The sequence below is a fragment of the Lepus europaeus genome, chromosome 8, assembly GCF_033115175.1.
Source record: "Lepus europaeus isolate LE1 chromosome 8, mLepTim1.pri, whole genome shotgun sequence".
NCBI classification, from domain to species: domain Eukaryota; kingdom Metazoa; phylum Chordata; class Mammalia; order Lagomorpha; family Leporidae; genus Lepus; species Lepus europaeus.
The window spans coordinates 106,077,942-106,102,121 of NC_084834.1; the positions used below are offsets into that span (position 1 = coordinate 106,077,942).

At 40.9% G+C, this 24,180-nt stretch overlaps 1 protein-coding gene across 2 annotated transcripts in view; it reads right to left on the reverse strand.

Annotated features, from left to right (window-relative positions):
• The window catches only part of SLC4A4 (solute carrier family 4 member 4), a 380,068-nt gene that overhangs the window by 92,766 nt on the left and 263,122 nt on the right, over positions 1-24,180 (reverse strand). For both annotated transcript variants that reach the window (XM_062198724.1, XM_062198725.1), the window contains 4 exons: positions 21,962-22,116; positions 20,950-21,063; positions 18,018-18,192; positions 3,866-3,999 (listed from right to left, as the gene is read on the reverse strand). In XM_062198724.1, coding sequence (XP_062054708.1) covers positions 3,866-3,999; positions 18,018-18,192; positions 20,950-21,063; positions 21,962-22,116 — 578 coding nt within the window. The remainder of the gene's footprint in view (positions 1-3,865; positions 4,000-18,017; positions 18,193-20,949; positions 21,064-21,961; positions 22,117-24,180) is intronic.

The following is a 24,180-nucleotide window of genomic DNA, read 5'->3' on the forward strand; positions in this document are numbered from 1 at the left end:
TGGAAACTATATTCATGGAATATTAGAATTAAAACTCCCTTAGATATTGTGATGGCTATTTTTGTGTCAACTTGCCTGGACTACTACAAGGTACCTAGAAAGCTTACCATTTCATGTTTGAGTGCTTAACATTTAAATTCCTGGGTTTTGAGTAAAATAGGCTGCCCTTCATAAGGTGGATGAGCCTCATCCATCCAGCTGAAGGCCTATGCAGGCCAAAGGGTCTGGGAAGAAATACTTCTTCCGCAGGCTGACAGTGAACTTCATCGGCAAGCACAGCTCTTTCCGCTTCTCCAGCAGACTTCAGACCCAAACTGAGGCATTGGCTCTCCTGGACCTCCAGCCTGCCAGACTGTTCTGCAGATTTTGGACTTGCCTGTTTCTACAGTCATGTGAGCCAAGTCTTCATAATAAATCTCTTGCTATATATGCTTCTTATGGATTCTGTTTCTCAGCAAGAACTCTGATGTAAATACCAATTGTCAAATATGTCTCAATTTATAGATGACACCAAAGCCAATGGAAGTTGACTCATTTATCCAATCTCAAGGTTTTAATGGCAAAGCTGGACCAGAACGCACTCTCCTGATTCTTGGACTGGTCTTTTTAAAAATTACCCCATGGCATCCCTGTATTACTTTTATTTGGCTCAAGACAGGGTAGGCATTAAAGTCACCACTGTCTTTTGTCTCTCTCTTCTCACCAAATAACATGAAATGGGATATACTGTCAAAGCAGAAAACTATTAACACATGCTCTGTGGATTTTCTAGGATCTCTCTGAAGACAACTTTTCTATTCTTTTCAAGTTCCTTTTACGTCTGGAACCCTACTGTTTAATCCTAGACATGTCTTTGGAAGGTAAGTATACTTCAGGAAAAGAAATGAGTTTTAGGAATTTGGGTTAATTTAGTTTATCATACAGTGAACCAGTGTCAAATAACAGTAAAGAAACATAATATTATTACTTCTGAGCCAACAGACGTTTTTTTCTGAAAGGTTTTAAGCAATTGCCGTGTTTTGTTTCCCTAACAAGATGAAAGTTAAAGCAACCGTGAGTTTAGTCTAAGAATATTAGTGGTTGTTACAGAACTGATTTTTACAATACAGAATGCAAAGCAAATATAGTAACTAGCTAGTGGTTAGGTAGAAGGGAAACATTGTATGTATAAACTTAAATTTTCTAACCTAAACTATATACCAAAATAGCTGCTCTAGAAGATATAAAAACTCCCAGAGTGGTCCAATAAGAATGACCCAAATAAAATCACTAAAACCAATGGCACTTCATTATGAAAGTGATGTTTATAGCAAAAAAGAAAAAAGAGGAATAAGAGACAAGAAATTTTCCAGTATGGATGTCATCAGTAATGACCACATTGAGCATACAAAGCAACTTACCTATTTCTCCAAAAACCATAAACTACGCTGGAGACTACATGGGAAAGATGAAGTAAAACAGTTTCCTTACTGAAAGACCTCTCAGATTCCTTGCTATGCTAAAATGTAAAGTGAATGAGCTTGTCCCAGACTTCCTGGGATCACAGAAGCCTTTTTTTATGGAGCACCTAATGGGACGGGTAATTGATGAAACACACTTTGTGATTTGCACAACCATTCGGTATCAAGACAAAATATTAGCACACCTACTATAACACAAGTAAATGAATCAGCACTGTGCATAAAATCCTGTTTTCCTCAAACTCCTCAGTGATGGATTTAAAGCACAATTTCTCAAATGTTTCTCATTGCTTCAGAACTGTTTTCAAATAAACCACTTGGAAACTCTGTTATGTTACCAGTTACGATGAAGCAGAAGGCAAAGTGGGAAAGGAACTTTCTTAGTGAAAGGAAATAATCTCTATCTCACAATTACTTAAAGCAGACCAGAATGCAAACATTTTCTGTAGATTAAGGCTCTGATCACGTTGCATCCAATAAATCTTTCTGCAAAGGCTGTGCATGTTTGTTCCTGTTTATAGTACATGCTTGTTTAATCTTTCCACAAAGGCTTTCTTGTCTCACACAAGGTTTTCTTAAACATATAAAAACTGTTTGACTCTTTCTATAAACTGACATGAATAAAATTCTTTCCAATGTTTTTCTGAGAATTACGGTGGAGGAGAGATTTGTAATAATGACCTAGAGAAAACTCACAATATTCCTTAAAATTTGGAACTTCAGATTCTCAAAAGACTCCTGCTGATGTTCTCAACCCGTATCAAAAAAACTGGCTTTAAATCTTCATTCTCCTTCTCTATCTTGGGATCATTTTTGATGACACATATAGTTGCAAAGGCTAAATATGAGTCCTTGAAACTATGAATATTATGTAAGTAATGGCAGTTATAAAATCAAAATCCTATATATAACAATATAAGAATGAGTTCTATATAAGCCAGTAAAGAAAATTCTCTCAGAGGTATCAAGCACATTAGAAAGAGACCAGAATATCCTATTTGATTTTGAATCTATTTGCATGCTAATGCAACCACTTGAATAATTCACTTCATATCAATTTTCTCCTTCTTAAAACGATCTATTTCTAAAAGAAAATATTGATATCATAATTGTTATACCCATTAGGATTTCTAATGAATCCATGAAAGGTATGGGATTGGAGTCACAAAGCAGGAATTCAAGGTTTAGCTCACCAAGGACTGGTCCTGTAACACTGGGCAACTTATTGTACTCCATGCCTGCTTTCTTGTCTATAAAATAGGATACATCCCTACCACCCAGGATGGCTACAAGAATTAAGTAAGTTAGTACAAAGTAAGTGCTTAGAATATTTGGTACATGACCAGCACTCAACCAGTGTTAGTGATTATTCAGTTAAGTCTCAAAAGCTCTTTAATTAAGAACCCTGGGATCTAGGGCTAGAAGCCACAGACCAAGTAAAGAGTGTCCAATCTCCTTCATTAACTTACCACGTGACCTTAAACTAAGTCATTTCATTTTGTTAGTGCATCCGTTGGGATCACGAGTGGAGAAATATGGGATTCTGAGGAAAACTTAATATACGGGAATGTCAAAACGTTCTTGAAAATGAAATTAAAGGATAACTCTGTTTTTGGTCCCAAAATTTTGAAATCCAGCAATAGTTTTTTCACAATATGTGGTCCACGACTTTCTGAGGACCCCCTCACAGGCATGGATTTCAAATCCCTTTTTTTTTTTTTTTGCCACAAAATGAACTTAACCTTCTAATTCTATTTTTCCACGAACTTTGTGAAGTGCCTTGCTCAATGAGCTATTTATAGAAGTGCCAGTGACACAGAAGAATGAGACAGTGGGGGGAGGGAGGGCTCTGCAATAGCAGAAAGCCATGACCAACCTAGGGCTTGAGAAGGTCAAGGAAGGAATAAAGTTGCCTGCAGAGCCTGGTAAGGGCTAGTGCCAGGGAGAGGAAGCCCCTGACAGGGGCTGACGTCTCAGGGGATACGCACTGGCAGACTGCAGAACAGTGAGGTGGGGAGAAGCACACACATTCAGAGCCCTCTCCTTGTCTCTCTTCCTGTCCTCCTAGTGTTTCCTCTTCCCAATAAGAAGCCAGTGGAGGAAGGAAGACTGGGTAATGCCATCCACTGGTGCTGGCCCTCGAGGGCACAAGGCAGGACAATAAGAGTAACTGGGGAAGGAGCAAGGAGAAAATATAACATAGTGGTCCCAGTTGAGTCAGATGTAAAATGAGGATCAGGCCATCTAATTGCTGAAAGTCCCTCCTTTCAACCTCCAACTCTTAACATTCCAGTATTGACTAATTCTTGGATCTACCTAACTGCTGCTATTCTGTGCTCTATCTAGAGGACGAATGTTCTACCATCGAACAATTCTGATGTAGAATGAGAAGTGTCCATACATACTTGCTGAAATTAAACAAAAGCCTCTCAAAAACTAGGACAGGTCCTGTGCTGCTCAAAATAGTGAGCGGTTGACCAGCAAAAAGGCAGAAGATGGCTCCCGAGACCGCGGTGCCCAGGAAACTCTCCAACACGCCCTGAAAAGAAAGAAATACAGGTGTTAAATGAAATGCGTCTGCTTTTTCTTCCTATTTGTGATGCTACTAGGGAAATGAAATCTCATATGTATGTTATTGGGAGGGCCTTACCAAACATATCAAGGAGGAGGAAGACCTTTTACTTCAGGATTGGCTTGCTCCAAAGAACTCCAGTGGTATACTGCTGGCAAAAGTGGCTCTGATCCTCACAAAAAATATTCACCAAAGCTTCTATCCACAAAGCAGTTCTGTAACCTCACCATATGGGTGGAGGCGACTTGTGACTTTGAGTGTGCTTTCCTCTTTGTGGCCATCTTCAATGTTTGTTTCAGCCTGATCTAACCTCAAAGGAGGCCCTCATAAAGAGCTACATTTTATGCACAAAAGTCCTTTCTCCCTCTGTAGAGAAAAGCTTCTGAAGTGGAGATGGGAGCAGGAGGACAAAGTAGCTGTTTGGTTCTCCAGCCTGCAGTTTCACAGCAACAGGCATCCACTGCATGTTCACTGTCCACTGTGAACTCAGAGCTACCACTGACTTCATCCACACGGGAAACAGAGGTTCAGGAACACAACAGCTAAGCTCTGGTGGCCACATCTTGTATTTCTGTCTCTGGAAGTCAACCTGTTGCTTTCCTTTAGCTTAACAAGAACAAGGAAACATACGTCCACAAGCACCACAGACTGACAAAGATACTTCTCTAATCACTTCATTCAGGACCAACACTCTTGGCGGAGACAAACTAGCCTAGACCCTAGATTTTTCATTGTTCCAAACTTCAGTGAGAAAAAAGCACGTGTGTATTTGTGGAAGGGTCTTTTTGTAAACTTAAAATATTTTTACCAAGATGTGGTTTTTTAATTGTATTTCAATGATAGAGACCCTTTAGTCATATGTGACTATAAATTTCAACTTGAAAACTTGAAAAATAAAACATTTTCAAGTGAACATGTGAAGAAATTCTGGGGCTTTATAAAACATAATCATATATTGGCTGGTGCTGTGGCTCAATAGGCTAATCCTCCGCCTGCAGCGCCAGCACACCGGGTTTTAGTTCCGGTCGGGGCGCTGGACTCTGTCCCAGTTGCCCCTCTTCCAGGCCAGCTCTCTGCTGTGGCCTGGGAGTGCAGTGGAGGATGGCCCAACTGCTTGGGCCCTGCACCCCATGGGAGACCAGGAGAAGCACCTGGCTCCTGGCTTCAGATCAGCACGGTGCGCCGGCCGCAGTGCACCGGCTACAGCGGCCATTGGAGGGTGAACCAACAGCAAAGGAAGACCTTTCTCTCTGTCTCTCTCTCTCACTGTCCACTCTGCCTGTCAAAAAAAAAAAAAAAAAAAGAGTAAAAAAAAAAAAACACCACAATCATATATTTAGTGGCAGACTAATTTATATGATAGAAGAAAATTATATGATCTCTGTGTATACACTAAAAATTATATAGGAAGATTTCCCTTTTCAACTCAATAATAAATTACCTGCTCTGAAAAGTATGACTTACATTAGATAAAATAAGCCTATTAATCTTAACCACCTCTGACTGGAGCAGAGTGAATCTCTGGGGAATCAAGATCCCCAGTCATTTCCTGTACCCCTTGCCTTCCAGTTAACACATTTTCTTGTCAACCTCGCTAAACCCCTCTTTCCACTGCTCCAAAAGTTCTCCAGCAACTTTTCATTCATTTATTTTCTGAGCTAATATGCATGAAACGATTATGAAGAAATTGTAATGTCAATTTAGAAGACTTAAAACACTAAGTTTCATCCTTATAGAAAAAGCGATCCTAAGAGACCATGACTTCTATAATTACTCAAAGTATTTCTGTGCAATGCTTCAAAGCCAGTGACATTCTTCTTAAAATGACACTGGCACAGCACCTCCTCCTAGTTTAATGGTAGAGTTCAATCCAGAAACAGATGAAAATACTTGAGAGCAGAACTAGCTGATAAAGGAATCAGGGTAAGAGTGAGCAAAACACAAGGGTTGGTGAGTTGAGAATAAAGTAAACGTGCTCTACATAATCTAGAACAAATCCTGCTCATGGAGAAGTCTAGGTTTGAAGGCTGGCTCCCAGGAGGGCCTGATAAGGTGCCCCACTTGGGTGGATAATGTATGGCTATAGGGTGCCATACAGGTAGCCAGTTCTTTCTTCCTCCTAGGAAGAGATGAGAGTAGCAAAAAATGCTGGCAGACTCAAGATGCATTCATGCAGAGAGGACAGAAAGGGATTCCTCTCTGCACAGCAAATACATTTGCCTCGATTTATTACCTATTTGAATGCTGAGATTTAAGGGGCTTAAATGTTATGATTAAACCCACATAAAATGCAGCACAACAAGTCTTTGCTGTATGTGGCTGCCAGCCACACCCCACCTTTGGCAAAGGTAAAAGGTGTGCCTTAGGCTACCATTCTGTTGGACGTGTAGTTTTTTCACTCCCTTTGCACAATAGGCTTTTTATGTCGTTATCATTTTATTTTTTTATGACTTATATTAGAGTATGTGTAACGTCCTTCCGTGTGGCAGGACAAGCCACACTCTGGGTGCACGTGATAGGGGAAGATACACAGCATCTGTCTTTACAGAGCTCCGAGAAATACCTCTTGCTCATCACTACTGCAGGATCAGAACATAGCACAGACTGGGTGTAAGACAGACCATAAAGCAAGAAAGGAGAGATACACAAGCTCCAGCGTGCTTGACTTGATTTGACATAGCCATTAATCTCTGTGAAGGCACAAACACGGTCTCCCGGCGTCCCCACTGTCTCTTTTTCTCTCAATATGCTCTCCGCCATCCTTCCACATGGTCTGAGGCACTCAGGAAATGCAAAAGGAGGTGAGGCAGAAGTGTCCAAACGACACCCTAGGTTCCACTTATCAAAGGTCAACAACCGTTCTTGCTCATTCAGTAAAGATAGCAACCAATTTCTTCCAGAAAATGGCTTTGATTTATGGAAGCCATGTGACCGTTAAAAGGCAGATTATTTTTACTTCAGTACGTGAACCTTTGGTAAGTGCTACGGTTTCCATTCTGTTGCTGACAATTTTGAAACAGAGACAGGTGATTTATTATACACATTGCACTGGAAACTTGCTTAAACTCAGATGCTTCCAGCATTTCTAAGAAAAGAACTATTCTCACTATATTTTGGCATGTTCCTGTTCACAATACAGAAAATGTTTTTTTTTAAAAATCTCATGCAACAACTTTAACTGTAAATAGAGTTTAAAGCAATTTATAGGGTGAACTAGCAGAAACCTCTTTTCTGAATTATATTAAATGTTCACCAATATAAAAAAAGGAAAAAAAGTGTTGTTGTATATATTTTTGATAGCCATAATGCACGGAGACGTATCTCATCTCTCGGTAAAAACTCCCCAGCAATCTATCAGAATGCAAGTGAGTGAGCCCTGAATATAGTGGAATCAGGTCCCACAAAGTGGCATTTTGACTGGGCTTGCAATTTACTTTGCTGCTCGTGGGGTGACATGCACTGGAGAAGAGTGAAAAGAGCAAATCCCTGGCACTCTGACAATCCCAGGTCTGGTCTCTGTTTTGCCACCAGAGAGCTGATGGCCTTAGGAACATCACTTTACCTCTGTCAAGTTTACTTTCTTTGTGTAGGAGAGAAAATCAAGATGACATAGTAGAGCAATGGATTCTTGAGTCAGACAAGCCCATGATGACAGAAAGATTGTGTCATTTCCTCCATCAATGACTTTGAACAAGTTCCTTAACCTTTCTATGCCTAGTAAAGTCAGGACACACGTTTGATCAGGTAACATATTTGAAGTGCTTGATAGTTTGATAAATCTATGACCATATATATGGTTAAATATATAATATAAAATTATAGCCATATATATTACATATATAATATATATATACAATGCACTTATTTAAATAGAAATTGAAGAGGCTGAGGTTCTCTACGCTCTGTCCCCTGGTGGAATCCCCAATACCTGAGCTGAAATCTGAGCGCCACTACTTACCATCTGGGTCACCTCTCCAAGTACTCATTCTCTTTTCTGTATGATCAATGGCTACTTCACAGGATAATTATTTGGATTAAATGAAACAATAACTCACACAGGGCTAAGAATAAAAGCTCAGCACAAAGCAATGACACAAGACAATGCTGATTTTCTCCTGTCCTTAGCTCCTTCTCAGCCCCTTCCTCCCCAGCCTGTCTGGGTCGTTTCTCTTTCTTTCAAGACAGGAAGGAGAAGGAGACAGAATCAAAAGGAGTGGCATGGAATGAAAAGACGATCAGTTCTCAGAGAAAGGAGGGGAAAAGGCTCTGCAGATACTCAAGTGTTTCCACAGCAAATTCTTAACCAACGAGGGGCCTCAGAGGGCAACACGGAGGCCCCCAAAAGCAGTTCCTTTTCCTTCTTTGTGTTACTAAAAAACGAGGAACCTGATTTTAAACAGAATCGCTTGTTTCATTTTACAGCAGTAGAGTTAAAATCGACATCTCAAACAATTTTTTAATCTTTTTATCTACTAGCAGGATGGATACAAAATTAAAACTAAAGATGACCCTTGTTTTCTGAAACCACCAAGAAAATCAGGACAAGGATCACAATAATAAAATCTGGCATGAAAAAAATCAGACCATAGGAACGAGAGTCTAGAAAGAATAAAATAAAACAAAACCCAGCCATGATTTGCAACACTAGTCTCTTGTGTTTTGGAGCTACTTGGGACAAGGGACTGAAGGACCACCATTTCCTGCCATGCTCATGCAAAGCAAGCACATTCAAGAGGATCAACTGCCCACTGAGGACTTTGACTTATTGCAATTTACTGTCTTCATATAACGCTTTTATGTCCTTTTCATCAAGGACTTTACTGTTTGGATTAACAAATTCAACCCTGTTTTGGGAGGCTGGGTGACAATAACAGAAGGAAAATAAAGGCTAAGCAGAAGAGTGACTCAATAGCACAGGAGAACACAAGATTTTCTACTTCTTTGACAATAAAACTTGAGATAATAAAATATTTCAGTGGCATTCAATGAGAGAGCATTCACCAACATTTTTGTGATGCTGCAGGCTTTAAATATTTTATCTGTTTCTAACCATAAAAAAGAAATCTTAGTCTATGTTTGTCATGATTTATAGGAACTGTGTAGAATGCTGCATAATAAAATTAAATTTCTCTGGATGAGTCTTTGAGTCTGAAGCTTAGCCAAGAAAAATGAAGCAGACTAATGCCATTGGAAAGAGGCATTCAGGTCCAAATTACCTACCTTCCTCTTGAAGTCAGGTCCCTAACATAAGCCAAGCCAAATGATGCTAGCACCTACATCTAGTGTGGGTTACAGGACAATTACCTGAGAAACATATTTAAAAAAAAAATTCTTTATCTCCACCCTGAACACTGAATCAGGACCTCTGAATGAGTCCTGGGGACTCAGCATGCCTTCAAAGTCCCTCAGGTGATTTTCATTTGGCCCAAATTTGAAGTTGACCCCATTCAAGCTACTCCCCACCCTCCTCAAAACAGCACTAATGATCATTTGCACAGACCATTCATCTAACTAGGCAAGTAGACTGGATAGACAACTCTCATTTTTCATCTCAGCTGTGTAGCTCCTACCTATGAGTCAGTGATTTCTGTCCCGACAGATCTCAGCAGCCAAACTCTTACTGCCATCTACTCTGCCCAGAGTGCTTTGTCCTTCTAAGCAGGATCCCTGTTTACACTGCCCAGCAGGAACTGAGAACAAGGGAAGACTTGAAAGACAAATGACCTCCCTGCTTGAAAAGAAGTATGAGCCAAGATCTTTACCAAAAGAGCTTCAACTCCAAGCCTAACAAAAGAGATGGGCAAGACACGGAGGCCACTCAGTATTTTTGTTTGTTTGTTTGAAGGGCTGTGAATATGTATTTAGATCATCTGAAACATCAAATGCCAGTATAACCTTACACAAAAATCAATTCCAGATGGATAAAAAATTTTAATGAAAACACAAAAGAACTAAAATATGTGGGTAAATATTTTTCTAATCTTGGTGTAGGGAAAGCCTCTGGAAATACATCATGGAAGTAAGAAACCATACAAAATTGAAACATTGACCACAGAAAAAATTAAAAACTCTACAGCAAGAGAAATCATGAATAAGGTTAAAATATACATGACAGGAAAAACGGATTTTGTAATATTTCTCATAAGCAGAGAAAATATCCTTATCATACAAAGAGTACTTACAAGTCAATAAAAAAAAAAAAACCTAAATGTCAAAGAACAAAAATACACCAAGTAACACAAGTGTAATGAAGTTGGATTGTCAATAAAGATGTGGAAGGGCATTCATCCTCACTAAAAATTGTAGAAATGAGAATCAAGTAGAAAAGAACTATTATTTTGAAGTCACAGAACAAGAATATAGGACCTCAGTCTGTTTCCGATGGTTTTTGCTAGTAAATACTCTTTTTTTTTTTTTTTTTTTTTGACAGGCAGAGTGACAGTGAGAGAGAGAGACAGAGAGAAAGGTCTTCCTTTGCTGTTGGTTCGCCCTCCAATGGCCGCCACGGGCTGGCACACCGTGCTGATCTGAAGGCAGGAGCCAGGTGCTTCTCCTGGTCTCCCATGTGGGTGCAGGGCCCAAGCACTTGGGCCATCCTCCACTGCACTCCCGGGCCACAGCAGAGAGCTAGCCTGGAAAAGGGGCAACCGGGATAGAATCCGGCGCCCCAACCGGGACTAGAACCTGGTGTGCCGGCGCCGCAGGCGGAGGATTAGCCTAGTGAGCCTCGGCACTGGCCGCTAGTAAATACTCTTATCCATTGCTGTTAGAAGCATAAACTAAAATAACTTTTATGGAAGGTAACTTGAAATAAAACTTAAAAATAAAATGAGCATATCCAGTGGTCCTTTTACTAGGAAGTTTTCCTATGGATTAATCACAAAGAATGAAAATGTAGTTAATCATCATTGATTTGTTTATAAAAGAAAAAATTGTTCACAATGGAAAATCCTCTAATAGGGAATTTATTAATGAATTACAGCATTGCATCATATGTATAAATAGATATAGCCATTAAAATGATGTTAAAGATGGAATGCATGAAATACTAGTGTTACAGAACCATGTGTATCTGTGTTCTCATTTATATAAAATTCTATATATTACTCTACGTACATATATATGCAAGATGTACATATGTATGCAAGATGTATGAAAGATGCTTACAAAATATTAATATTGATTTCTAAATGATGAGTTTTAAGGCAAAATTACTTTCTATATGATTTTTTTAGATTGTTTAAATTTTCTATAGAGCCTAATTACATCATATTTAGGTAAAACTATTGTCAAAATAATCACAAGGCAAACACAAAATAATTCTAAAAATTAGCATCACTCGGGACTGATTGCCCACCTCTACCAAAATGACTATCATTTTCTGATCACCAAGAAAATAGTTGCTAAAGATCTTTCAAGTGAAAAAAAAACATATACAATATTTAATTTTAATCAAATAAGCTTATTTCAGAATTGGTACATGAAGCAAGGCACATTATTTTAAGTTAAAAGTCCCTTCTGAGGCTGGTGCTGCGGCTCAACAGGCTAATCCTCCGCCTTGCAGCGCCGGGGCACCGGATTCTGTCCCGGTTGCCCCTCTTCCAGGCCAGCTCTCTGCTGTGGCCCGGGGGCGGGGGGGGGGGGGGGGAGTGGACGATGGCCCAAGTGTTTGAGCCCTGCACCCCATGGGAGACCAGGAGAAGCACCTGGCTCCTGCCTTCGGATCAGCGCGGTGCGCGGGCTGCAGCACAATGGCCGCGGCGGCCATTGGAGGGTGAACCAACGGCAAAGGAAGACCTTTCTCTCTGTCTCTCTCTCTCACTGTCCACTCTGCCTGTCAAAAAAAAAAAAAAAAAAAAAAAAAAAAAAAGTCCCTTCTGAAAGAAGGAACACTCAACAAACTGTTGTGGTAGCTAAGCAATGCATAATCTTTGTCACTAAATTTGCTTATTCATTTTGCTTCCAAAATAACTAAATTGTACCATTCCGATGGATTGTCCCTTCCAAAATTTCCAAAACTGAAATGATTCTGGTGCAGATTAATATGTAACTTTCTATTGTATACCTCGAAGAGGAAATGCATTGGTTTCAAAGTTGCACTATTTAAGTCAAACTAAATTGCTGTATGGTTCTCAAGACAGTAAAACAATTATCAATACACTTCACTCTCGATGTTATAGATTACAGGTTATGGGTTTTGTAAAGAAACGTTCATCTGATCAAGGAATATCATATGTGAATAGGAAATAATACATTTCCAACTTAAGCAGATTGATTAAACATTCTCAGCACAGCAGTATGTTAAAATAAAGTATCAAATTTGGAGATGCCAGCTATAAATGTGCCTTATTATGAGACAAGTTCCCTTAAAATGTGCTCTGTTCGGCTCTAAAAATATCACAAAATTCACAGAATTCTAAAAATCTAACTACATTCTTTGCTAAAAGGTTTGTGAAAATAGGATTATATTTACTCCAAGAAAAAAGCTAAAATTACTTTCTTCTCTCTGTCTTCACTCCAGACTGTGCTTAGTCATCACAATCAACAATTTAGATTTAATAAAATACTTTTATGTATTTCATAAAGCTAAGAAGAGCAATTTTTAAATAACACAAGACTTGGCCATAAAGCATCAAAAAGTGTTATCAGTAACTTGCCCACAGACTAAGCAATCCACAAATATAGTTTGATGTCATGGTCCCATTCAGATAGTAGTTTGAATGAAAAAACTATAACTCTAATAGATTCCAGTGAAATGCATTTATACATTGACATTTAACAATTTAAATAGAAGTATCTAAATGAATAGAGTGGTATACTTTTTAGGCAACCAAGAATATAAATGTAATGCAGTGAGTTAGCATGGCAGGTTAGTTGTGTGAGGGACATGCTTTTAGGACATGAGGCTCAAAGTCTTTGTTTACTTGAAAATATGGTAAGTAGACTAGAGCACCCTTATGGCAGCACTTGCTAAAAATGGTAATAGTGCTGCACAGTCTCCAGACTGGAGAAGGCTTGTGCTTTCCTCCCTTGTTGCTGAGCTCTAAGAACAGAAACAGCCACAAGCCAGGATTGGATCCCAGAGGAATATAAGGCTGACTCTTGGCTAAGCGATTCATTTGCTCCCAGGAGCTCAAGCTAAACTTTATTTGCCCAAAGCAAGAAATCCATGCATATCCATTTGTAATTATACAGTCCTATCAGAGTAGGCGGATGAGAACTTGTGTTCAGCAAGTTGGGGATTTATGCAGTTTTATCTGTGTTGGCATTGTAATTTGATTATACTTGGAGCCACTGGAGCAACCATTGACTCAACTATTTTTAACATACTTGCATGGTAGATGAACTATACAGTTCCCCAATCACCTGCTTCTAATGATATTATACAGATATGACATATACATATACCTAATTTATAAACATATTTACACTTGAAAATGTTTGGAAAATGGAATTAAAATAGTTTATTTTGATGCAGAATTTTGAAATACATACATACAAAGGATTTTGAAAAAGTTCATGGAAAATACATGTTACAAAACACCACACATGGATTTTAAAAATATCTGCACCAGAACACACTTTTTAGAACACATTTTTATTCCATTTATGAACCTTTTGAAGTACTATTGTGTGTGTATATATATATATATATATATATAGTCATATATGAAATCATTACCTGTGAGTGTATCTCTAGCTATCAATCTAAGTTCTGAAACAAATACTTCAATGTATACTCCAGTCTCCACAAAGGCAAGACCTCCTGAACAGAAGCTGGCAGAAGAGCCTGCTTAGACAACAGCCGTGCCATGAGTCATCTGTGTTTTCACAACATGCTTCTCCCCAGCACTCGTGTCTATTTGTAGCCTGACAATAAAGGCCCTGTGTGAACTATCCGTGTGCTGTCTGCCTTTAAGAAGCAAGGACACTGTTCTCCATAGACTCACTTAAGAAGTGCGTGCTTTTGAGAATAACCCACTGCCACATTTATGAAGGCATGTGATGTGAGTGCAGATTATTCCATGCTTTGCCAATGCTTTCTTCTATTCTTGGTCCAGAGTTTAGAAAGGCAAATGAAGCCAGAGGAATTCACCCATAAATAAGGCCACCATGCACCACTACTGGTATCTCCTGGGGACACTGAAAAAGATTGCTTTCATCAACACCATAAGAACTCCAATTCTGATGGTTTTTGCAGCTTATCTATTTTGGTCACATATCTACAGCTCCTGCACTTAAAATAGTGTCTGACACATAGGAGTCACTCCATAAATATTTGCAAAGGAATGAAACAACCTCTACTTCAGACCTGAGGGATGACCTGGGCTTTGGCACCAAATCCACAAAACATCGAACAATCTCAATGCCAAGTCAAAAAGACTTCTATTGACAGAGCATCCGATTTTGCGCAAAGTGCACATCTTTTCAGTCATGAGATCCTCTTCAAATATTACACCACCTTACGCTATGGTCCTTAAAACAGACGCAATTATTTGTCAAGTTTCATTTCAGCAAATATATTATCAGCGATCGTTAATTCTCTCTCCCTCTTTCTCAGTGTTTCTGTCAATCACTGAGACTCCTGGAAGCACAAAACTGTAGTCCAGGAGGAGGACTTGGCCAGTATATTCCTTAAAGGAAAAAGGCGTCAGAAGTGAGAGAAAAATATGTTCGGTATTTTCATTCACAGAAACCTTTAAAATGATGCAGGCACTGTTTCAGTGAAAATATCAATGGAGATAACAAAATCGTTAATAAAATACTCAAATTGTGTCTGGAAAATATCTTCCTAGGTGGGTTACTTTCAATTAAGCCAAATGTCAGGAGGGACACCCAGCAAATGTTTCTCCTGAAGTCTTCAGATCCCAGAAAAAAAGCTAATTCCACCAGCAAGGCCTTCCCCACGTCGTGACACACCCCAAGGAGAAAAGCACTCATGTTAACACCGTATGCCAGACAACAGCCCTCTCCTATCTCAAGGACTCACTCGGACAGAAACGAATCATCTAGGAGGGGTCAAATCCCTGTCACAGAACTTTCCCCTAGTCTCAGGTACAGAATTTTGAAGGTAAGTCTGATGAAGTTGAGAAAGATTATCATTCAGTTCAAAAAATAATAAGCCAACACCACAGGAAATGCCACAATGTCCCTATCTCAATAGAAAGAATGCCTATGAAAATAATGCCTGAGAGTTTTCTGCACAAGAAAGTCTATACATTCTGACAGACATAAAATGGGTTTACTCTTTCCACTCTCTTAGAATCACAGGGCGTGTGTTTTCTAACAGGTGGCTGGCAGGATCACCAACTTCAGGCTAGCCTCAGGTTGCTTTGCCAAGGTTTTCTTCACTTCTTTTCTTAAATGATCTCTGTTAGCTATCATTATGCTACCAGTTAAGTGAAGAATAACTGCCCAACTTGGACATGGCTCAGAGTTTATAAAATTGTAGTCCTGACATCATTGTTAAAATTGAACTTATTCAACCCTCTCTTATGAATGAAGGAAAAGGGGAAAAAACACTCTCTTCATATTCTTCACCTCTATCCTATCAAGCTTGGTTTGACAACCTGTTCTGCCAGTCTCCTATTGGTAACACAGACATATATGTTCTTTGGCCAGCATAATATGTTTTTCAAACGTTAATCAGTTGAAATATTTCAAAATTTTTATATTTCACTAAGAATTTGAATTTTTAGGCTGTCCTTAAGAATAAAAAAAAAAACGAATAAAGCAATAAGGGCTAGGCATTTGGTACAAGGGTCAGATATCACTTGGGATGTCCACATTCTATATCAGAGTGTCTGGGTTAAGTCCTACCTTGCCTCTCGATTCCAGCTTTCTTCTAACATGCACCTTGGGAGGCAGCAGCATTAGCTCAAGTAATTGGTACCTGTCACCCACATGGGAGACCTAGATTGAGTTCCTGGCTTCCAGCTTCAGCCTGGCCCAACTCCAGCTGTTGCAGTTATTTGGGGAGTGAACTACCAAACCCACCACACATATAGCAGCAAAATGGTTGCTTCAAGCTTTCATGATTTGGAATGATATCCTAAACAGCAATAGGTAAGGGCTAAAAGACTAAAAGTACACTTAAACTAAAACATAATTATTAAATAATTTCTTCATTTTCACTTGGGTCAATATAGATGTTATAGCCTCTGTCCTATTTTTGCACTTAGGCAGACATCTAGAACATGAATGTCCTGAGGAGGTAAGTGGAAGTGAAAGTAAAACAACTCTTTGGAATCAGCTTGTGCTTTTTTAAGAAATGAGCAATAATGATGACTACTGGAGTTAACTATAGTTTGAAAAGGGCTTGAATCTGGTTTTCATAAGAATATCAGTTTTATTCAGTACTCTGTATCATCCTGCACAGTGTCTGTTTTTTATTGACTAGATCCAGTACAAATAGTTTGTACATATTTTTCTGGCTGATTAAACGAATCTAAAATATCTTTCCCACCACTAAAAACTTAGCTATTATTAATGCCAAAGTAAAGCAAACACCATCTGCAAAGTAATTTAAAAATTGGTCACAATTTATCATACAAAATAAGTTAAGCCAGACTTCCCTGCAGCTTAATGAGACAAGTCCAGGTATAGGAAAGAGAACTCTTGGCTGGCATCCATGAAAGTGAATTCCATCAATAGATATGCAAATCCAACACTGAGCAAATCACTCAGTTGTTAGATGACTTTATGAGAACACTTCAAAAAGTTCATGGAAAATGCAGTCAAAAAGTAAGTTTAGTGGCCAGTATCGTGGCACAGTGGGTAAAGCCACTGCCTGCAATTTGGGCCACCGCAATGGGTGCCAGTTTCTATCCCAGCTGCTCTACTTTTAATCCAGGTCCTTGCTGATGGCCTGAGAAAAGCAGAGGAAGATGGCCCAATTGTTTGGGCCTCTACCACCCACATAGGAGATCTGGATGGAGCTCCTGGCTCCTGGTTTTAGCCTGGCCCATCTCTGGCCATTGTGGCCATCTGGGGAGATGGAAGACCACTCTCTTTCTTTCTGTCTTTCCCTCTCTTTCAAAATAAATAAATAAATCTTTTAAAAAAAAAGGTCATTTGAATGAAAAATATTTTGAAATTCTTGCATAAAAGTGGGTCTTCAAAAAGTCTATGAGGGCCAGCATTGTGGCACAACAGGTCAAGCCACCATTTGTGACACTAGCATCCCATATCTGAGTACCTGTTCAAATCCTGCCCACTCTGCTTCCAATCCAGCTTCCTGCTAATGTGCCTGGGAAGACAGAAGATGGCCCATTTATTGTGGTCCCTGCCACCTATGTAGGAGACCAGGATGAGGTTCCTGTCTCCTGACCTCAGCCTGGTCCAGCCTTGACAATGAGGCCATTTGGGGAATGAACTAGAGGATGGAAGATCTTTCTCTTTCCCTCTCTCTCTCTCTCTTCTCTGTGTGTGTGTGTATAACTCTGCCTTTCAAATAAATACACCTTTTTAAAAAATTGTGGAAAATGTATATTATTAAAAATATGCAGATTTCAAAATATTTTGCACCAAAATACTTATCTTTATAATTCTATTTTCCATGAACTTTTTGAAGCACTCTCATATTTGCTCATGTGTAAGATTAAACTAAGCACACACTGATGAAAAGAGTGTGGTCATCAAGTTTCACAGAACACAGCCTGTACATCCCAGGCAGTGGAAGATCTAAACCTTGTGCACTGCACAAAATTAAAGCAGCTGATATGCTTTTGCCCAAATAGAATTGTAGATCCTCATTTCCTTCCCTTCTTTTCCCCACTTGTGACTCAAGCCAGATTTCATCGAGCTATTTTTGTAATTACTAAAATGCTGGAATACAGCAGCAGGCCAGAAGCAAGCAAAATGCAGCATCCAGCAAAAGAAAGAAAATCACGCTGAGTAACTGAGAGGCCATCTGCTTCCAACTGAGCTGTAGGGGTGAGGAGGACAATCTGGGCTATTTGTGTCCTCCCCAAAACCATACCCACCTGCATGTTGTCAGTGGCATCCCCGAGCAAGCCTCCAAAAGTGATAGCGTTCGTTACAGTTGCCAGATAAATGAAGAGAATTGCTGAAAGGGACTGAATGTTTAAAGCATCATAAAAATCACTGGCAAAAAATGGCGCCTTCCTCTTTAGATCCTTAATGAGTCCACCACAGAACCTGGGCAGGGAAAGAGCAAACATGTGATGAAATATAACATAAATTACCACCAAATTAACAAGAGGTAACTCACTAAACCACCAAGAATTTGAATTTAACATGCTTGAGCCAATGGCAACATAGTGCTGACCACATGGGATGAAATCAGAGAAGCGCAGAGCAATAAAGTTTTTTTCTTCCTTTCTCTCTCTCTGCTACCAAATTAGCTGTCACATCTCCTAAAGATCAGGCATTTTGTCTTCAGATGAGAATGAACTATGTAGATAAAGATTTTCTTTGCTTAAAATAAAATCCAATTGTGTGAGCCAACGACATGCATAAGGCCCTTTAAAATCTCACCATCCATTGTGTCCTTTCCACCCTCATTCATTCCCATAAAAGTGTACAGAGCACCTGCAAGGCTGCTGGGGACACAAAGTGAACAAGCCCTGTCCTTGTGGGGTTTCCTTTTGAGAGGCCAGCAGCAAACAAGAAATGAGATCAGTACAGGAATTGCACACCACACTAACATTCAATCAGGAAAAAGGTCATGGAGAAGGTGGAATTTTAGACAGGGCAGCTGGAACAGACCTCGAGAACTTGTCTTTGGGATGAGGATCAGAAGGAGTTAAGGAAGGTAATCATGTGTGGTAGAAGGGACAAGCAGAGCCTCAAGATAAGAATTAGCAGATGTCTGAGTCACACACTGATCTCTCCACCCTCCCAACCAAACGTCCCATCTTAGCCTTCCCCACGCTGTACTTCTGCCTTCAATACCCTACTTCCAATGCTCAGCATCTCTCTGCAGTCTTGGTTTCACTCATCATGAATATCTCCACTCCAGGTCAGCCCACTTCATCAGATGCCTCTATCTGGGCACCTGTTGGACTACTGCCTGGCTTCAGTTTTCTGGGTATGCACAGAGTTGTGCATGGCACTGAGAATGCTGTGGAAACTTGATACATTTTGGAAAGATGAAATGTGGAAGAATGAAATTACAGCCTGATTAAATTTTTAAAGTCCTAGAACTGATACATGTAGAAAAGGAAACTATATTCCCAATGGAAATAGTTGGTAGAGGATACAGTGTTTAATGTTTTTGGTCAATGGTGGACCATGCACATGACTGTGGTCCACAGGACCATAACGGAGCTGAAAAATTCCTATTACCCAGTGACATCACAGTTGCTGCAGTGCACAGAGTAACACATTACTCATGAGTCTGTGATGATGCTGGTGGCTACCAACTATATAAAAATGCATAGTAATCAAAATGTGTACAGTAGGTCACACTTGACAATGCTAATAAGTACTTATGGTACTGGCATATGGATTCACTGTATCATACTTCATTCACTCATTTTCAATGTGACCTTTCTATTTAGGAGGAAAATTTTACTGAAAACAGCCTCGTACATCTCATGTCTCCCGACTACATCAAGAAGCTGCATGGAACGAATGACTCACTCCATCCAGGTTTGCATAAGGGCACCCATTCCATGATGACCACACAACGATGGAACTGCCTAACAAAACAGATTTCAGAATGTGTCCTACTGTTCAGTGAGAAAAGGGGGAGGAAAGGTTTTATGCTCCCTATCCTTTAAGAATAAAGCAGAGGCAAATCCTTTGCTCTTAGTTAGGAGAGAAACCCAAGTGTGTTATAAGAAGGGAGTAGTAACTTCATTCGATTCAGATTCAACTGCATATTAAAATGACATCTTCTTTGTGTGCAAAAATCCTGTAGTATGTTTTTAAAATCCATATCATCCTAAAATAAAAATCCCCCATAACATTTTACTTAAGTCAAAGTAAAAAAGAGAACTTAATATTCAAAAAGGAAGCACAAAAGGCTAGGGGACCAGCGTTATGGCTTAGTGGGTAAAGCTGCTGCCTGCACCACGAGCATCCCATATGGGGTCCAGTTCGTGTCCTGGCTGCTCCTCTTCTGATCCAACTCCCTGTTAATGGGCTGGGAGAAGCAGCAGCAGATAGCCCAAGTGCTTGGGCCCCTGCTACCCATGCAGGAGACCTGGCGGGGGCTCCTGGATCCTGGCCATTGTGGCCATCTGGAGAATGAACCCGCAGATGGCAGATCTCTTTCTCTGTCTCTCCTCTCTCCCTGTAACTCTTTCAAATAAATAAATTACTCTTTTAAAAAAAAAAAAAAGGCTGAAGAATCTGGGACCCTGATTTCTCAAGTGCAGGCTAAGGAGACAGAACACCATGATGTAGTGGTCTCTGGAACCAGTAACTTACTTTGAGGTAAAAGAACGGAAAGAGATGGACTCCTGAAAGGCAAGAGGGAGAGGACCACACGTCACTCAGTCTTCCTGCCACACACTCGGTCCACTCACCCTGGCCTCAGAGCCAGGCATGCCACACATCAAGCTGCCCATGTCACTGTCCCCTGTCCCACCCCACACTTCAGGCTTCTTCCATGCTTCCTGCAAATGCTGCTATTCTGTCTGCAGGGCCTTCTCTGGCCACCTTTCTAGAACGTTAATGCCACTCTGCCCTTGCAGAAGTCCCTGGTTGGGGACCATCTCCATGTTTGCACATTGGCTTCCTGGCTGCCTCCCATCTCCAGAGAGTAAGACCCACAGGGGCGGGGCCTTCTGTGGAATTTGCTGCAGTATCCCCAGCACCTGGGACTAACAGGTGTGCTGCATATAGTACTCAGCTACACAAATGAACAAACCAGGCTGACAGAAAGATGGAGGGAGATTTAGCTCTGGGGAGAGCCTCATCAGGAATGGCCAAGGACCCTCCAGTTACCGTCCAGTTCGCTGCAGCTCCTCACAATCGGCGTGTCCTCCTCCTCCGTGTCCTCCGTCGTGGGGCGTGTCCCCATTCATCTGAACGTTCTCGCCACCTGAGTACATATTCTTTCTAAGCAAGACAACAGAGTCCAACACGGTATTAGTTCACGTGACTCATTTGCTTCTCGGCTGTGCCATGCACTGGCTAATGGAGAGAAGGAAGGGGAACCCTTTGGGAGAAAGCTGATCTCTTTCTGCTGTCCTAACAGACAATTCTTAAAGTGTTAGCTTCAGAACCAAGACAAACGACTGGCTAAATAGAAACACTGAATGAATTGTTAATCGTATAACAGGGAAACTGTTTCACCTGGGAAATAACAGATTTTCAGCAAGTGCTTTTGCCTCAACTATCTCACCCAATTCCTTAACCTCTAAAGTCTACAGATTTGAGTAAACTGGCCATTCTGCATGACAGGGCGCTCCCACAGGATCTCTGTGACACATTCCCATATCGTAATTGAGCTCTAGCCTGTAATCACTGAAGAACAACACCACATATAGCTTTTACAGTGCCAAGGAAAGGTGAAACCAAAGCACATAGGTGACTTGTCTCATGTACTAGATTCCGTTCAATAGGAATCTGACAATATGAAGAGAGTAGCCTTCGGGTTCTAGTCCCGGTTGGGGTGCCGGATTCTATCCCAGTTGCCCCTCTTCCAGGCCAGCTCTCTGCTATGGCCCGGGAAGGCAGTGGAGGATGGCCCAAGTGCTTGGGCCCTGCACCCGCATGGGAGACCAGGGAGAAGCACCTGGCTCCTGGCTTCAGATCAGTGAGATGTGCCGGCCGCAGCAGCCATTGGAGGGTGAACCAATGGCAAAAAGGAAGACCTTTCTCTCTGTCTCTCTCTCACTATCCACTCTGCCTCTCAAAAAAAAAGAGTAGCCTGGCCCTGCTTTCTTTTCCAAACCCAAGCTCCTTTCCCAGGGTATCCCAGCAACTGAAAATTCCCAACCACCTAATAGTTTACCTTTTGTCAGAGGATGGAAGACTTTTCGGAGGTTCTATCCTGATGGCCGGGTCCCACTCCCCAGGTGGAAGGACAATGACTTCATCCAGGAACTCATCAATGCCAGCAATCAAGTCATGCCTGTCTTTAGCTTTATAAGCAATGTCATGGAACACCTGAAGAGGGGGAAAAGACGTGCTGATCTGCCAAGAGAATTTTCCGTAAGCCTCACACCAAGCCGAGCCTGAACAACACACTGCGGTACTGCTATAACCATGCTCTCACATTTCCTATTATTCAGATTATGATCTCACAAAATACAGGTAGAGGGATGAGGAAACGTCTGTGTTCTTTTTGGTGACCACCATCCCCCCTACCCTGTCAACTCCGTAAGACAACTTCGCCCTTCTACTCCTGTGGGCATGGGCTCCTACAGATACAGTTGCCATGGAAGCCACATGAAAACGGTTTGGAGAAATACATTGAAGAGTCATTCTTTGAAGTAAAAACTGGGACAAACAATCACTGATCATTCAAGAAGGAAAAGTTCAAGCTGAGTGTTAACATCAGGTTAAGACCCAAACATTGCAGTTCTCTTAACATACAAATAATGTAAGCTACTAAAAAAAGAAAAATCTGAACCTGGCAGCACATAGAGCAAGGGGATTTAAATAAGTGCTCACCTACCTATTTTTTAGGTAGGAAATGACTAAGCCATCCAAGGAAGCAAAAGTTTCATGTCTTTCTTTATAGGACATCCAAAGAAGGGGCTTCCAGGACACAATCCTTTTTGTCAGTCATTTCATTCTTCTAACCAAGCTGATGTTGTAAAAGTTTTTTACACATAACCCAAGTCTTTCATACTTCCTAAGGCAAGTTCTTTCATTCACAGAAGGAAAGATGGTCACTGGCACTGGCTTCGTGGTAAAGTGGGTTAAGCCACCATCTGCAACACCAGCAGCCCATATAGTTACCAGTTCAAGTCCTGGCTGCTCCACTTTCGATTCAGCTCCCTGCTAATGCACCTGGGAAAGCAGCAGAGGATGGCCCAAGTGCTTGGGCCCCTGCATCCACATGGGAGACCTGGAAGAAGTTCCTGGCTCCTGGCTTTGGCCTGGCCCAGGCCCAGTCATTGCAGCCATTTGGGGAGTGAACCAGAAGATGGAAGATCTCTCTCTTTGTCTCTCCCAATCTCTCTCTATGTACTCCTGCCTTTCAAATAAATAAAATAAGTTTTAAAAGAATATGGGGAACAATGCTGTGGCATAGTGGGTAAAGCTGCTGTCCGTAGTGCTGGCATCCCATATGGGCACCAGTTTGAGACCTGGCTGCTCCTCTTCTGATCCAGCTCTCTGCTGTGGCCTGGGAAAGCAGTAGAAGATGGTCCAAGTCCTTGGGCCCCTGCACCCACATGGGAGACCCAGAAGAGTCTCCTGGCTCCTGGCTTCGGATCAGCGCAGCTCCAGCTGTTGCGGTCAATTGGGGAGTGAACAAGCAGATGGAAAACCTCTCTATCTCTGCCTCTCTGTGTGTAACTCTAACTTTCAAATAAATAAATCTTAAAGAATATAGCCACTGTTCAACACTCTTTACTATCTGTAAAGACTGCTACTCTATCTCTCTCCAGGAAAATAATTTTTAAAAGCTACCCATCAAATAGCATTTCATGGTCTAGGGGTTGAGATCTTGAAGGAAAGGTGATACAAAGTGCCACACAACCCCTGCGGCAGACACAAGCATCCTTCACCTTACTGCCTCTTGCTACCTCCCAATAGAGAGGCTGCAAAGTCAGAAATTCATTTTCCCAGCCAGGCCTGAAGATAAAGATGGACAGTGCTAACCAATTCAGTATAAGAAAAAGGCTGTCTGAGACAGCTTTCAAACACCTGTTAAAAAAGACCGCTACAGCTGACGTTATCCACCCCTTCTTCCTACCTTAAACACAGATGAGATAACTGGAGCTGACTTTAGGCAAAGTTGTTGTACAGTATTGACAGAAAAATGTGTCACGGCAGAAAAAAAAAATGTCATGGCAAGACCATGAAGCAAGAGCCTTTGCTCTTGATTTATCACTAAGCAGTTAAGTCAACCCCAGCAAACGCCTACTTCCAAGTTTCCTATTCTATGAGAAAAAAATGAACCCCACATTGTTTAAGCCACATTATCACTGCGGTCTTAAGCCTTTCTAATTAATATATCTTAAAAGGAGGTATCAAGCCGGCGCTGCGGCTCACTTGGCT